The sequence below is a fragment of the Strix aluco genome, chromosome 1, assembly GCF_031877795.1.
Source record: "Strix aluco isolate bStrAlu1 chromosome 1, bStrAlu1.hap1, whole genome shotgun sequence".
NCBI classification, from domain to species: Eukaryota; Metazoa; Chordata; class Aves; order Strigiformes; family Strigidae; genus Strix; species Strix aluco.
The window spans coordinates 114,944,511-114,960,721 of NC_133931.1; the positions used below are offsets into that span (position 1 = coordinate 114,944,511).

General features: G+C 36.1%; 1 protein-coding gene across 5 annotated transcripts in view; it reads left to right on the forward strand.

The window, feature by feature from the left end:
* The window catches only part of ZMYND11 (zinc finger MYND-type containing 11), a 108,414-nt gene that overhangs the window by 49,049 nt on the left and 43,154 nt on the right, over positions 1–16,211 (forward strand). For all 5 annotated transcript variants that reach the window (XM_074831824.1, XM_074831853.1, XM_074831834.1 and 2 more), the window contains one exon: positions 14,977–15,136. In XM_074831824.1, the coding sequence (XP_074687925.1) occupies positions 14,977–15,136 (160 nt within the window). The remainder of the gene's footprint in view (positions 1–14,976; positions 15,137–16,211) is intronic.

Here is a 16,211-nt window from a genome sequence, read left to right on the forward strand (position 1 = left end):
AGAACCTCTATTGCTGCTTTCTTCATCAGATGGTTGGCTACTTTTAGGCAAATCTATTTGTTAGCTTTTCTCCTAACCAGCAGCTCAGCATGGTTGTCTCCCTCTTCCTAACATATTCCTTTTTATTTCATTTACTTCTTGCTTTTCTTAGTCTCCTGGTGCTGAGTAGAAGCCACTGTACATAGTAAGGAGCATTTACTGTCTATGACCAGGGAGGAAATGTTGGTGATATGATAAGAGGATTGTTTATAGATTAGGAACTGTTTCAACACAATATGTAAAAAAGACAAATTTATATAACACACTACAATATGTAAAATGTAGCCTGTGCACTTTATGTGTAATTGTTAAAAAATATCTGGGATAAAGAAAGACTTTCAGAAGATACTGGCAATGGAAACTGTGCAAGAAAAATCTATAGAACTAGCCACGCATTTTCGTAGAGAACATAAGAGTAGGATGATAGTGTAGGAGGAGCCAAGAGCACTAGAAGGTATTTCTAATATCAGGAAAAACCTATAAGGAAAGAGGCCCTTTAATTAAAAGTAGACTAAATCAAGTATGCTTTGCTCTTTAAATTGATGAGGGGGAAAAGCAAGAATAGAAAAATGTGTGATTAGAAAGTGATTGAAAACTGCCTTACATTGATGAAAGAGTCACTTGGAAAATTTGAATACGCAAGTTAGAGCCTTTAATAAATCAGTTAGTAAGCTTACTGAACTTCTGGCAATTATTTTAGAAAAGTTATTGCATGCAAAGAAATGTTAAGAAACACAAGAAAGGTGTCTATTTTTGAAAGAATTAAAAATGCATATGTGGATAAATGGCAAGAATACAACACTGTTAATTGGAGTATTATATAAATACTTAAATAAAAACATTGGTAGGGAAGAGACCACAGTGCACAGACTCGATGTCTCCAACAACAAAAAAAATCAACAAATCATTATATGAATGGGATTCTGCAATTTTAGTGATTATATGTGGGGGTACATTATATTTGGAAAGGTACTTTCCGTTGGTTGGAGATAACCATTCTTCAGTCGCTTGAAAGTAAATGAAGGACTGAAAACCAGTACTAACAAGAAGTAACCGTGTAGTGAAGTTAAAGGAATTAGTTCTAAAAATGCAAACTGCCTTTTGAAAAGAACTTAAAATATATATATAAGTTCCTATCTTTGTTCATAGGCTTCAGTGTGTTCAGTGCATTTTTATTTAACGATAAAACTCATTTGAAGGCAGTGGCAACATTTCTGTAAAGGTATGCAAAATAGATATTCCCACCCATCTTATATTGTCATAGTGTATGTCAAGTCAATGAATTATAATAATTTAAAATCTAACTACTAGAAATAGCTAACATTTCTAAACTAGCAAATTACTTAATAGCAAAATGGTATTTCTAAGAGGTATTTATCAAGAAATATGACTTATTTTTCTGTTGAGACTTGATGTTGGGTTAATTTGATCCTAATATGTCAATTATTTAGATGAGTATTATTGGTATTAGTTATGCTGTAAACACTAGTGGAGAAATGGCTTCCCATATCTTGTGAATTCTCTGTCAAGAGAGCAGCTTGACAAATTGTTCATCCCTAAAAGTGTGTTAAAAATTATAATTATGCTTTGACTTTCTGTTTCTTCCTCATTATCTTCCATCTGTTTTGGATGTGGGGTAACCTCAAAAATTGATTCTATGGAATAAAATGCCTTTAAATGCACTGGAGAAAAGGCATGCATATTTAAATGAGTAGGATAAATTATTAACATTCAGTTGCGTAGCAGATTGGTAGGTATTTCTGCACAGACATGTTTTTAAAGTTCTCTTTCTTTGGCTACTCCAGTCTTCCAGTTTCTTTTACAGTGTTTTCTTTATAATTCCCTTACAGATAATTGGACTCCTAAGATTTAATTAACTATTAATTAAATATTTACCCTTTTTCTCACAAAGTATTGGTTTCCTCAGCAGCAATTTATGAACATTTCATGATCTTTGTGATTAGTTCAGAGTTCGTTACCTATTAAGTTAATGTTATTAAAATACCCAATTGGCAAATACAGCGTTCTAGAACTATTATTGTCTGCTTTCAAGATTTTGTCATAGTAAACAGATAATTATTCTGGTTTCTAAACTATTCCATGAAGACTAATGTGAAGAACCAAAACGTAATTCTTTTCTTCCATACTTCCTTCCTCATAGTTTTTTCTTTCTCCCTTTGATGTCTTTCATGATTTATTTAGTTGATTGGCTTCTCTCCCTGTCTCTTATACTGTCTTGGTGTACTGTGACAGGGAATGCCTTGGCACCATCTGGAGCAGATATGCTGTGACCACATCACATTGCCTTTGGCTCATGAAGTGTTTCTTTGGTCCTGACATATTCTTTGTTTGTTTTATATGTGTGTGTGGTTCTTCAGTTCTAAGTGCCAAAAATAATACAGCCCACAGCAGTGCTATTCTTGCAACTTGAAGCTAGAGGCATGATGGTTTGCCATCGGGCATGATGTGAAGGCATCTGAGGACACATAGCATGCTGAAACAGTGGTGGAGTGCCCTTGGCAGAAGGAGCCAATCTTGGCATGGTTTACATCCATGTTCTCTATCAGGAGAAAACTAACCTCTTGGCCATGCTTTGCCTTTTTCCCAGGAGGAACAAGTTGGCTTTCTCCAGAATGGAGCCTGAGAATGCGTTAGTTTGGGAATGAACCCAAGAGTGACCATAGTCCACAGGATAGAGGTATCCCAGCTGTTGGGGTGATGAAGCTGATGAAGCTAAGACCATTAGCTAGGATAAAACTGAGGAGAGTTTTGTGTTATTGGCAAATAGAGTGAAACTGAAACTATCAGTTTCATCAGTCAATAAGCAGTTTTACAACATTGGTGGTACAAGAAAATGTTTTTCATAAATAGGTACAAAGACTCTCATCTTTTTAATTGGCTTTCAAATTGAACGGTCCAGTACTAGGTCCCTAATCGGTCATAACCATTTTTCCCATATTTGTTCTGTGGACTCATTTTTGTTATATTCTAATTTAATGTAAGTGCAGCTGAGTCAACATCTAAGACAAATGAGCAGACCCCAAGCCTATATAGAATAGACTCTGTCAGTCCCTTTCTAGCTTTGTGCAGACTGACATTAATCAGCATTGATGGGATAGCATGCCAGAAAAGAATTACTCAGTATGAAAGATTGCTGTAAAATGATGAGGTTTTCTGGTCCCACAGTTGAGGTGGAGTCGCTAGCAGTTACAGATTGAGTATGTGACCCTCTCAGTTTGACATTTAGTCCTGGGGGGGGGATTTTTTCTCCAAATATCACTCTGTGAAATTTCTCCAGTCAATCTCTGAGAATAGTTAAAGTTAAGGGCCTCTCCCATCCATAAATCTGTTTTTGTTGTCTTAGTTCCTTTGCTGTTCTCTTTCTAGGCTGTCTACTTTAACAGAAAACAATGTCTAGAAGCACTGATTAAAGCAAAGATGAGAATGAGCAATTTAAACAGGTAGAGAATAATCACAAGAGAGTATAAATAAGAAAATAAGCAATTTTGAATGGGTAGGGGATAATCACACAAGTCTATAAATAAGAATATGCGTTGCAGTGGTAAGAAAAAAATGAAAGAACAAGATTTTTACAGTATTGCTTATTCGAAGCTCAGAAACTTGTTAGAAAAAAATCTGTCACTATTTATAGTACCTTTGATGAAAATTTAAATCTTCCTAGTATTTTGCATGTTGCAACTAAATAGTCATGCATAAACAAAAATAGTAAGCCATAAGAATGATTAGGAGAGCAGATGACTCTGGATTTATAACTAGATAATCATTTACTTGAGCAGAAGTATGGTAGTACCTGATATTTCTTTGAGTGAAATGAAAGCTTAGAAAAGGTTTTCTGCTGTGTTAGTTTCTTATCCTTTGTCAAGCCATTCCCCAAAAATATCTGTCTTTTTGTTTAATGGCAAGTAGACTTATCTGAAAACAATTGTTTGAAGTTAAAACATCATCCTGTTACACAGAGGAATGCAGTGGTTGCTTGAGTTCAGTTGTAACCAGTGCTTCTGTCTCCTTTTCTACATCTTTACATCATCCTCATGTATGTTTTAAATGTGACCATGTGAAGCAAATAGTGTTATTAAAACCAGCACTTCAGAATCTGGTACATGTTAATCAAACCCTGGTCAGTTGTACTGTGGTGGAACAGGTCAATATTGAAGGAGGTGCCCAGGAAAGCTCACATTTTACCACTTGGGAAAGGATGAGGAGCAACAGTACTATGAAGTTTTTTTCCATGCCATGTAGTGTAATAGCAGTTCATAATTATGCAAGGGTAAGCAAAAGTTTGGAGTACAATATCCTACAGTAAAAAGCATGATAGTAATTCCTCAGCAGGCCACGTCTGCTTCTAGTGGCAGCCTGTCTGTTGAGTGTTCACCTCTGAGAAAGCTGAATTCAGTTTGTATTGGGTTGGCTTTTATAGATATATGTATTACAGAAAACAAACACAGAAACACATCACCAGGTGATGACAGGGTAGAAGACTCTTAGCTTTAAATACCTCTTTGTGTTTTCTGTAATAGTCAAGGACAAGGCGCTTTCTGTCTGACTCCACTAAGTAAATCTCCTTTTCCATTTCTTTTACTTTCCTTCTCTCTTTCCCATGATAAACTTCAGTTGCTTCTTTTAGTCTCAGACCAGTGTTTTCATAACACTATTTTTATGTTAAGTGAATGAACTCAGTCTAGAGTGAGTTTTAAAGCTTGTAAATCTTTAGTCATAGATCATCCCGGGGGGGGGGGGGGGGAAGTATTCTGTGCTTTTTCAGCAATTTTTTATGGGTTTGGTTAAAAATAATTATATTAATAAAGGAAAAAGCAATCTAAAACTGATCTTTTGACTCCTTACTAACAAAATTTTTAGAAAAAATACTATTTTGGTTATATATAAAAACTATATGGTGTATATATAAAAACTATATGGTGTAGTTGGGAACTGTCAGTGCTAGGTTAACGGTTGGACTAGATGATCTTCAAGGTCCTTTCCAACCTAGATGATTCTGTGATTCTGCATTATGTGTGCATAACTATCAGCTACAACCATAGCCATAGTTGGGTAGAAATATGATGGACACCAAAACGTTTTTACTTGTTTGGTACATTAATTTTTTATACTGATGGCTTTGTAGTCAGGTTAAATGATGCATTCAGGTCAAAATTTTCGGGCATTTTCAGAGGTTCAGATATATGCTATAAAGTAATAAAAAGAACACTGAAAACTGCATATATACAGGGAATCTCACCAGCTTTTGCATCATAACCGATAGACAGTTTTGCTTGTAAATTTGTACCGAGACCGACCACTGAGGTAATATTCAGCAAACTAATAAGGATTTTTAACATCCAGATTAGCAAAAATGTTGAAGAGAAGTGAGGAACTAAGCTAAACACTGATATTTTACGAGACGCTTAAGAAGAAATGATGGATTGTCATTGATTGTAAAAGGAATGTTCACAATGTCATATATTCATTAAATTTCACCTGTGTTAATTGTAGATAGCTACATTTGTCATAAAGCTTTTATCTACTTGTTTATATGGTGTTTAATCTTAATTTTGTTTGTGAGTTCATAATGATTTTCTGTTTGGGATATTATGTAACTTTAATATTGCTGGTATTAATGGTCCATTTTAAGAGTTGTTTTTAGACATTTTTGACTCAGGAGGGTGGTAGCAGGGATGACAGGAAAAAAATGTAAACTTTTCTTGGAAAAATGCTGTAAAGATCCTAGCTGCATTTGCTCTGAGTATTAGTAGAATTAAAATTTCTGAATTACTAGATTTGGTTAAAGTGTCATCTTGAGTTTATAATGCATATTAATAATTACTCTTTTCCCATCAGGCTCTTTCGTTGATATAGATAAGTTCTTCAATTTGAGTAACGATTCTATTTAATCATGGTAATTAAACTGGTTAAAGGAATACATAAAAAGAAGTCCAGATATATTAAGCAGTGTTGTTTGTGATTTGTTAGGGATAATTGTTCCTTCAACTTGGTACTGAGCTACTGTCCCACCATGTGTTAAAGAACATGGCTACCTGAATTGCTGGGTCTGCTTCTCAGTGCTGGCTGTCATAAGACTAATTCAGTGCCTAGTGTAGAAAACTCCACCATGGGACTGACAAAGATTCCTTCAGCCTTGACACCTTTTTTTTTCCTGCTTTATGCTGACTTCATGGAATGGAAAGGATGCTGTAGCTGGCTGTGCAACTGTTACGCCTCTAGGGGTTTAGCATAAAAGGCTATTTTGTTGAGGACTAGAGCTTGAGGTGAGGCTAAACTTTTTGTGTATTTGCTTTGATGAGAAATATTAACGCATACACATCTAGTTCCTACAGTTCCTTCTGCGAAAAAATAGGTGCTTAGATGTGCTAACGAATTTTGCTTGATCGATTTTCCTTATCTAATAATTTATCTGATAATTCTTCTCTTAAGAATGTTCTTATGTGGTATTGCTAGTAAGGCAGTTTTCTTTTTTTATCTCAGAGGTCGATATTCTTCATTGATTCAGTAGGTGAAGTCATCTCTAGGCTGAGCATGAGTATGACTGGTAAATAAAATGATTCACACTTACAGCACAAACACATGGTTATTAACAACAGCCGTACTCCTTGTTTGATGTTTGCTAATGAGTGCAAACTCATTTAAACTCTCCTTACTGTGTGTTACTATAAAAACTGTAATGCTCAGTATTTAATACTTTTCTTAGATAATACATGCAAAGTATGAACTCCAGTATAAATACTGAGAAGGAAAGTGGTGGAAGTGTAACTGACTTGAAAATCACTATCCCCGTTTTCATTTTAATGAATATTCTCATGTACTCCATACTTCTATTAATGTCTGTGTTGAAGTTGTATAAGTTTACACAGAAAAATGCGTAACAGGCTATCTTTTATTTCTCATTACTAAAAGCAAATCAATTTACTTTTTAGGTCACAACAAGTACTGATTTTTTCTCAAATCATAACATCTTTATAACGTTTAAAAGTGAAACTTCTAGCTTATGTTTGGTTTCTTTGTTGTAAATAAATGTGGCTTTCTATTAGAAGTAAAAGATAAAAACGAGTGTGACATGGCCATTTAGCAGGTTGTTATCTGGCCTGAAGTGCTCATCAAGGCTTTCGCTGTAATCAGGGGAGAGAGAATGATCTCTAAAGCACTACTCATACCAACTATTTTAGGCTGCGGTTTCATATTCCCATTCATATAAAGAATATCATCACCAAAAGCAACAGTCCTGCCCTGATGGCTTTTCCAGCCGTTCTGCTGTTCCCTAGCTGGCAATTAGGTGAACATTTGTGTGACAGTGTGATGATTTTGAAACTCAGCCAAGCTAAAATGAATCTGACAAAAAAAAAAAAAAAAAAAAAAAAAAAAAGGTTTTGTTACTTTCAACCCAGATAAGAATGGAAATTAAATTAGATAACTTTAAAAAACTGAATCATGAAAGCACTTGAATGTATGTATTTTCAGAATGTATATAATTCATGTTTTGAATTGAGACACTCAATATGAGCTGACTAAATATTTCATTTGCAAGGTATTAGATAGTATGTTATGTTCTGAGTCATGTATTACTTGTTTGTCTCTTCAGTACATCCACAGAAAAGTGCTGGATGGAACAGTGGCTCTGCATATACACAAGCAATCGTCCATATGAATGCAATGCCCCTGAAAAATTAATGCTGCTGTTTGCCAGTAGTGCTCAGTCCACATACATGTACATTACCAGCAGTATCACACACAATTTTTTAGGTTGGAAAAATGGGAGTAGAGCGCTTTTTTCGATAAGTTCCTCCTTAACAAGGTGGTAGTAGTTCTGAAAGGGAGATTTTTGTAGATAAGGATTGAATAGCTTGGTACCTTAATTACTTGCTTTTTATGGTCATATTGTAGGTTACACAATCTTAGGTGTATAGTGAAGTTGTATGAGTGAGAATTTCAATTACTTGAGGTAAAATTACCATGGTTTTGACAGAAATGACCCAGGTGATTACCATTATAGGAAACTGCGTGGTGCCTGGGGTATCTAAAGCATGCACAAACAAGACTGCTCCTTAGCTTTGTTTTAGCAGCAGCAGCAGCAGAAGCAGCAGAAACATCAGGCAGATCTGAGTTTCATTGAACTGCTGGATCTTACTGTCTCACTATCAAGTTTATGCATTATTTTTGTTTTATAAAAGCTGCACAAAATTAGATTCTGTATTCATGCAAATGCTGTATTTCTAGACTAAGAAGGAGAGCTTAAACAAATTTTTAAAAAATTTCCTACTTAGATAGCATACGTGTATTCAAAATGAATGTTGCATCCCCCCTTGGAATTTTGGACAGCACAAAATGTAGACCATGTAATCAGCATTTTATTGCACAGGCAACAGCTCTGTCAATGCCTGTGTGGTCTATGCAGTGTGCTGTTGGTATGTGGAGTGCAGTGGAAGTCAGATGCAGCCTGTTTATATACATGCATCTCTCTTTGTGAAGTGTGAGTACAGGGGAAGAATGTTATGCTTTGGTTATCTTTATCTTAGTGAATTTAGTCCATAATTGAAACTTTATGTTTCAGTTCTTCTTTCTCTGTGTGTCTGTATTGTCTTCAGCTCTCAGACCAGCTCTCAGTTTCTGGCAAATATATTGTTTTGAAATACAAATACCCATAATGTTTAGCCCCTGTTTTGTGAAAGTTGATTTGTACCACAGTGCTACATCTGATGGGAGTAGGCAGCCTGCACTTCAGAGTTGAGACCTTGAGATACAACTGTGAGCACAAATCTTCCATGAGGATAGCTAGTGGATTCCTGAGATTTGAGCCTGGGTATTTTAAGTTCTTATGCCATGAAGCTGTATCTGTTAAAAAAAAAAATGAAAAATCACAGCCATATCTTCCATTTTTACTTTTAGTATGACCAAGTTACCTATTCTTTGCAAATTAAAAAAAGTCTTAAAAGAAGTGCGTGGGACTTCTATAAAACTGCTGTCATACGCTGAATCTAAAGCAAAAGGCATCATTTCTCACCAGAGATAGGAACACAATATAGAACTCAGAATAGATTTTTGGCTGCTTTCCTTCCATTTTATGTATTATTCCTTAAGGTCTGTCCCTGAATCTAGGACATTTTTATATACCTGTAGGTAACATTTAAAATTAATGGCAGTCTTTCAGTTGAGTTTAATGGGATCTGCTGTATTTTATCAGATCTCAATTGTGAGATGGGCTATGCATACAAGGACATCTTAAGACCTCTGTTCCTCCCTGGATGATTTGCTTAGCAGATAGTCTGCTACTTCCCTTCGTATCGTGGAGGGCGGAGGCATCCAGCATAGACAGAGATAATTGATCAGACCAAGATTACAGTGTTTGCCACTAAAATTAGCATCTACCTACACTTGTCACACTGTTGTATTTTATGTAAGACAGCTATTTCCTGTATGTATTTAATTTAGTCTTTTACAGGGATGCTTGCCGTAGCATTTTTTTTCAGTATTTTGCTTTTGATGAGTTCAGGTGGCTGAAAATTCAATTCCTTGTGAGACCAGAAAAACTAAGGTGGTTTTTTTTTGGGTTTTTTTTAAATACCTGTGTCAACTTTCCACCTTAAGTAACATTCCTTCTTTCCTTCCTTGGCCACAACACAGCTGCGCCCATGTAAACGATTTGCTACATCTCAGTAGACCACAGTTGCCTTCAGGAGAACTCTTTGGGAGCAGAGTGAGCTATTTATGTGCATTATTTTTTGGCCATATATATTAAGCTCTTTGGGACAGGGTTTGGCATCGTGTTGTGTCTTGCACAGCACCAAGCAAGAGTTGTGAGCTGCGTGACAGCTGTAGGTGAAAGTTCACCATCTGATGCCCTGCAAGTGCCAGCTACTTTTGTATCTGTTTTGCTCCCATGGTGATCACAGCTTTAGAGTCTGCTTCTTCCATACCCCTTAGATCAAACCAAACCATTTTCTTGAGTTTTAATGTATGTTATGAAGCACATGGAGGTTTTGAACAGAAAGATGTCCTGAGCACTGGCTGGTTTGAGAAACTTTTTTTTGAAGTTTTAGGTGTGAATTGCTCATATGCTGACAGACTTTGGTGCTTCTGCAATGTTTCCGGTATATTGGGCAGGCAAGCGGTTTAGAGGTGGATTAGGGTACTCCTGTGGTCTAGTTTTGTTTAGCAGAGGGAGATGGCAAGATCCAGTTTTCACTTGGTAGTGGCATGAGTTCTATAGGAGCTTCTGCAATTTGTTGCTGTGAAGGAGACTCTGGAAGGGCACATACCAGGTTTCCCTGCATATTGTTCCTCTCCTATCATTGCAACGTGGCTCAGGTGGGGTGTGCAGCAGACGGCTGTGTGGCTCCTGGATGGATGCCATGAGGCCTGTGAGAACTGCTCAAGTCCTCAACTCCAGCTTTGCTGACCCCTTGGGCTGTCCCTGTGGTTTCTGAGAGGTGGTCAAGGTTTTAGTATGGGTAACAAGAATAAGGTATATAAACAGAAGACTACGATGATATTTTATTGCTGCTAAATTTGAAAAGACCTGACTACTGTTCATCTGCAGTCCCAAACAGGTTTAAAATTCTTATTTCACATTTTTCTGATAGCTGTTTGTGTGCTAAATACACATGAGCGTGCACACACATATACAGTCTACAAATCTATTAATGATTATCCTCTATCGTTCTCCTCTAAATTTTTTCTTTTGCTGTCAAACAGCCATGCAAAAATATTAGCTATGCGCACATGTACATCTACCTGATTCTGTTGGTAGTATCTTGTTTCTGAAAGTCAGCACATTTACATACACATTTGATGGTGTGACAATGCTGAGGTTTATTTAAGGGTGGTAATGAACAACCTACATGCTAAAGATTCTTATCCTTTGCTTTCCAAGTGGTGTTGCAATAATTGAAAACATGCTTTAGTTTAGGCTCTTAGAAGATGATTAAGAAAAATGTAATTTTGCTAGATTTGCTAGATTCTTCTGTGCTAATGTCAAGGAGGTTTATGCTGCCAGTTTATAAATGGAGAAAATACTGACCTATAAATACTGTAATATTGAGCAGCAGTTCAGTTGCTTCTGTATCCCACAGACAGACAGCCTCATTTGGTGAGATTTGGAATGTAATATGCAGATTATCAGGCCAAACCTCCTCTTTTCATCAGACACTCATTTTATATAGTAGGGATTAGCACAGTTAAATTGTATTTTGAAATGGTTGTTCCAGCCCCCTATCTGATTAGGGCTGGTTTCCTGATTTAGGGGATTTTACTTTGTCTCCATGCCTTATTCTCACCCATCTGAGAATGTATTTGCTTTACTTCTCCTGGCTGGCTACATAATAGTAGTATAGGGATTGTATTCGATATGGAGGACTGGGCAAGAGCATAAAAAACCAGTATTGCTTCAACTCCCTGTCTCCAAGGTAAGGCTAATCAGCTTTTGTTGAAAACAGCAATCATGGATTGCTTTATCTCTCTTACTTGTTTTTTAACTTCTTGGTGCCAGATGCTTCAGTGCATGCAGTGCCAGAAAAAGACTTGTGCTCCCTGGATTAGTAGTGTCACTTCTGCACAAAGACATTTCAATATTGTTCTTCCCCAATCCAGTAATGAGTCTGATGTGGTAGTTAGGACTCCAGACATCATGCTTTGTGTCTCTAGGCTGGAGTTTCCAGCAACTTTCACATATTGTGACAGTTTTTCACATTTCATTATTAAAGAACTTTAACTGCCTTTTCTGGTTCTAATCCTATGCCTTAATCACTTCTTAGTTTAGCTGCTGTCCTTCTGGTTGAAAAGAAACAAAATGGGATTTCATCCAGACCCTGCCAGTGTAGTTTTATAGTCTTTGCAAATACCTAGCCACGTACACTTCACAGGTTTTAATATAAGTAAAAATTTGGGGGGAGTAGGCACTTTTCTAACAGCAGTTCTGCTCTTCAAAGTAAAAACATTCTCTCTACATGTGTGTGCTTTCCTGTGAAAGCAGATAGCAATTTATTTTAAGAATGGAAAACATAGCCCTTGTGGATATCCAGACTGCACAGTCTGAACATTCACTCAGGTATTCTTCAGAAAGCCACTGGGGATTTATTACTCCCGATTTACAGCTAGAGAAAATGAGGAGATTGTTTCGTTGGTGGCAGTACCTTCACTCTGGTTGAGAACACAGATTGGATTTGAGTGGGAGATTCTCAGCCTTGTGCTCCTTTTCACTAGTGCACACCAGGCCACAGTTGAAATAGGCAGATTAAACCTCTTAGCTGATTAAAGTTGGTTTAAGGATTTTTGGTTTGTATTATATATCTGTTCTGTTCAGAGATGTGAGTGAAATAATCACAAAATGTGTAGTTTACATTCAGGAGTTTTGTTGGACTGTTTCAGCAACTATGGATGATGCAATGCAAAATACATGCTTTTTTTCAACAGGATGCACTGAAGATTATGGCCCTGTGTTAATACTTGATTTCTGCTCTCAGTCCTATAGCAGCCTACTGTATAAATGTAGGGAAATCGCTTCCTCAGTGTCTTGATTTGTTCTATCACTAGAATGGGAAGAATGATAGTTAGTACCTATGCTATGTATTTTGAAACCTATTAAAGACTTGAATAAATTGCAGAAGACATAAATGCTATGGCTCTGACAGGGAGGTTGTTAGTACAGAATTAAAATGGAAATTTGCCGAAAACCCAGTAAAGTTAGCAAATGTAATTTGCCTTTTGAAAAGCTAGTTGTGTTTGCATAAATGTGTGCATATGCGCGCGCACACACACACGAAATACATGTAACATGAGTATATAAACAAATGAGTTGTTTTACCTATTTCAGGCAGTTTTAAAGCATCAGCTCTTTATGCCTCAGCAAACTAATGGTGTTCACTTGCACTCTGTTTGAAAGTGAAGTAATAGATTTGAGTCTCTGCCTGTTTAAGACCTCCTTGGAATTTGGAGAACTTGGAAAACTTGGAAACACATTTGTAGTGTTTAATATCACTTGAACAGGTTCTCATGTTGAGTTTTGGTTTTTACAGAAGCAGAGAGGGATCAGTTTGAGCAGACGAGCATCCACCCTGTGTGATACAGAACTGAACTAATGTGCCTGTCTTCTGAGTCATTGCTTGGCCCTCGATCCTTTTTGCTAGCCAGCATAAGTTTCATATATATTATCAGACTTGAACAGAATTTTGTTCTTTCTCTATTCATTTCATTTATTATTACTTATTTTTATGCAGTGGTAGCATGTACAAACCAACCAGACTTGGACCATGTTGTGGTAGACATTGTAAAATATAATAAATGGCAGCATCTGTCTGTTTTTACCCTAAAAAAAACCCCACAAGATCATGCCAACATGCTGCATTTACATAAATGCCTCTGATACCAGGCAGAAATTTATAAATGTCCTGTGTTGCTCTGATGATTGTGTAATTTACTACACAAATATATACTTGTACTCAATCAGAAATTTACTATATGATTATATGCATTTACTTTCCTTTAGAGCAAAACAAAAAGATTAGATTAGCATAAACCAGTTCCAGCAAAAGCTTGAGAGAGAATGCAGGATTGGAAAAGATCTTTATGCATCCAAAACAATAAGAAGCTTGAAAGGTATGTGTCTTCAAAGAGAAGAGGTGATTGGAGGGTTGACCTCTAGAGTGGTCTTCATCCCTTATTGTAAGTTTATAACTTCTAAGGCATTAAATTTCCTGTCAGCCACATTATTAAAAAAAACTATGAACTGATGTAACTTTTTTTTTCATGTAATGCTACTGCTTTATAATAACTTCCTCAAGTTTGCTCCTTATAATAACTATATTTTTTGTGAAGACGTTTGTGGTGATAGCCACAAAAGAATCATGGTTGCTGGAATTCATAATGAAGCATGAAATAGAGTGTACCATAGCTGTTAGCTTTGTCTTAGAGCAGGCAAATTGCAGACTTCTCTCCTACAAGACAGGTAAAAACAGAGTTACTTGGAGAAACCAAAAGGGGGAGAAATTCAGTTAGCCCTGTAACTGTTAAGAGACCTATAACTAGAAAAATATGTCCACAAAACAATTGGCTCTAAGTCAATTCACTTATCTGCTGATTGCATGCGATTGCATCTCTCTTCACTTCTCCATGTGCAGTGACTCATAGATATGTTCTTGGAATTCTGCTAAAAAAATATCTGAAGTGTAATGATCTTAAAACAGGGAGGTTGTCTTTATTTGAGGAAAGATCATTTTATGTTGTTTACTCCAAGTTAATATTTGGTGTTGGTCTAGAAGTAAATTATACTGGGTAAAGGTCAGCATTATACAACTGAATCTTGTGTATATACACAGTTTAGGCTATTTATGTTTTGTTCTTGCCAGTGCAGTTCATCATAGTGTGATCACTGTGGTTATCTCAAGAAGAGGAGAAAAACCACTTAGTACTCTAACTCTAGATGTTGGGTTTTCATATGCGATGCAAAAGTTTCACTTTTTTTATAAATGTCTTGTACTCACAAGCATCACATAGATTCATTGGTACATCTCCAGACTCATTCTATAGTATGTGTGCTATAGAAAGTATCACAGAAATGCAAGTTTCAGTTAATTTAAAAGAAGTCTCTTTAAGGGCACAAATGAATGTGGAAGTTTAGCAAAGACAAGCCCAAGCAGTGTGCATGTTAATCTTGTGTTGTGATAATTTTTTTTGGTAGAAGATTACTGTGCTATTACTTGTCTAAGTGTGTACATGATAACTTCAAGGGGAAGGAAAGATGGTTTAGAGTAAAGAGGGAATTTGTATAATTTTTGAGGCTTTAAAAACAACTGAAAACTTAGACTGTGTATTATTTTAAATAATTTTGAGCAAGTATTTAAAAAGAGTATTTTTTTGCTGACGCATTTTATAGTTTAACACTAACACTTAAAGACTTTTGTGCTTTGTGTGCAGGTATATGTCTCGAGTCCATGGTATGCATCCAAAAGAAACCACACGTCAGCTGAGTTTAGCAGTCAAGGATGGTCTTATTGTTGAAACCCTGACGGTGGGGTGTAAAGGGTCAAAAGCTGGTATTGAACAAGAAGGATATTGGTTGCCAGGAGATGAGATTGTGAGTATAATGTCTTTGAGAAAGTAAATCACAATTTCTGGTATCTTAGCATGAAACTTGTTTTAGTTTCTATTTAAAGTTATTTATAGATGCTGTGTTGGTGCTTGTGAACAGGGAAGTAATGCACTCTTAAACTTTTTAACCTTTTCTATTCCATAGAAACTTTTTCTTCTCGAATTCTGAGTTTTCTGCTATGAAACACTGGCAAAGTTCTTTGCTCAGTCATCCCTCACTTTTATGTAGCATTCTCTTCTACAGCTGTACAGGAAGACAGTAAATATTATTGGTATTACTTGAAATCCTCAGACGTCCTCAAACCCCAAAGATGGTATCTTTAAAAAAAAAAAAAGAAAGAAGACAATTTTGATTAATCTTGCTTTAATCTGAGGAAGGAAGAATTCCTCCTTTTCAAAAGTGCAACAAGAAGCTGTACATTTATATACAGACACACATGAAAAGATATGTTTTACAAATATTTGTGAACACCAGAGCATTCAGTTCGGAAAGATTTTCTCAGCAAATTAATTACAGGCATCTAGACATTGATCCACTGGATGTGTGAAATAAATATTTAAATTGAGTTGAACAGGTTAAAAGTTATGTGGAGGGAAGGAAAGCATGTTTTTTCTATCCCTTCATAGCTGAGATGGAATGCACTCACAGTTAACTGAGAATAGTCCCATAGACTAGGAAAAAGCTTTCACAGTTGCTTTGCCTTGTTCAAAGCGTGGTCTCTGTATTTACAAGACCACGTTTTTGTAATTAAAAAAGAAACTTTGGCAAAGCTTTAAGATACTTGAACTAGGAACTCTTGCTTTGAAATATAAATTGCATTCAATACTGGTAAAACAGACAGCATTGTCTCAGACATAGGTAATAATTTAAATTTTGAGGAAAACCAGAAAAACTCTGCAGGAAAATAAATTCTAAAAACCACCAAAATACTCACTGAATTATTGCAGCTATCAATAAGATCCTGAAGGTGAAACAACAGAGTATTTTTTGTTTTAAAGTGAGAGAATTAGAAAGTGGAAGCAAGAAGTATCCGTAACAGAAAACATTATGGCTAAAATTA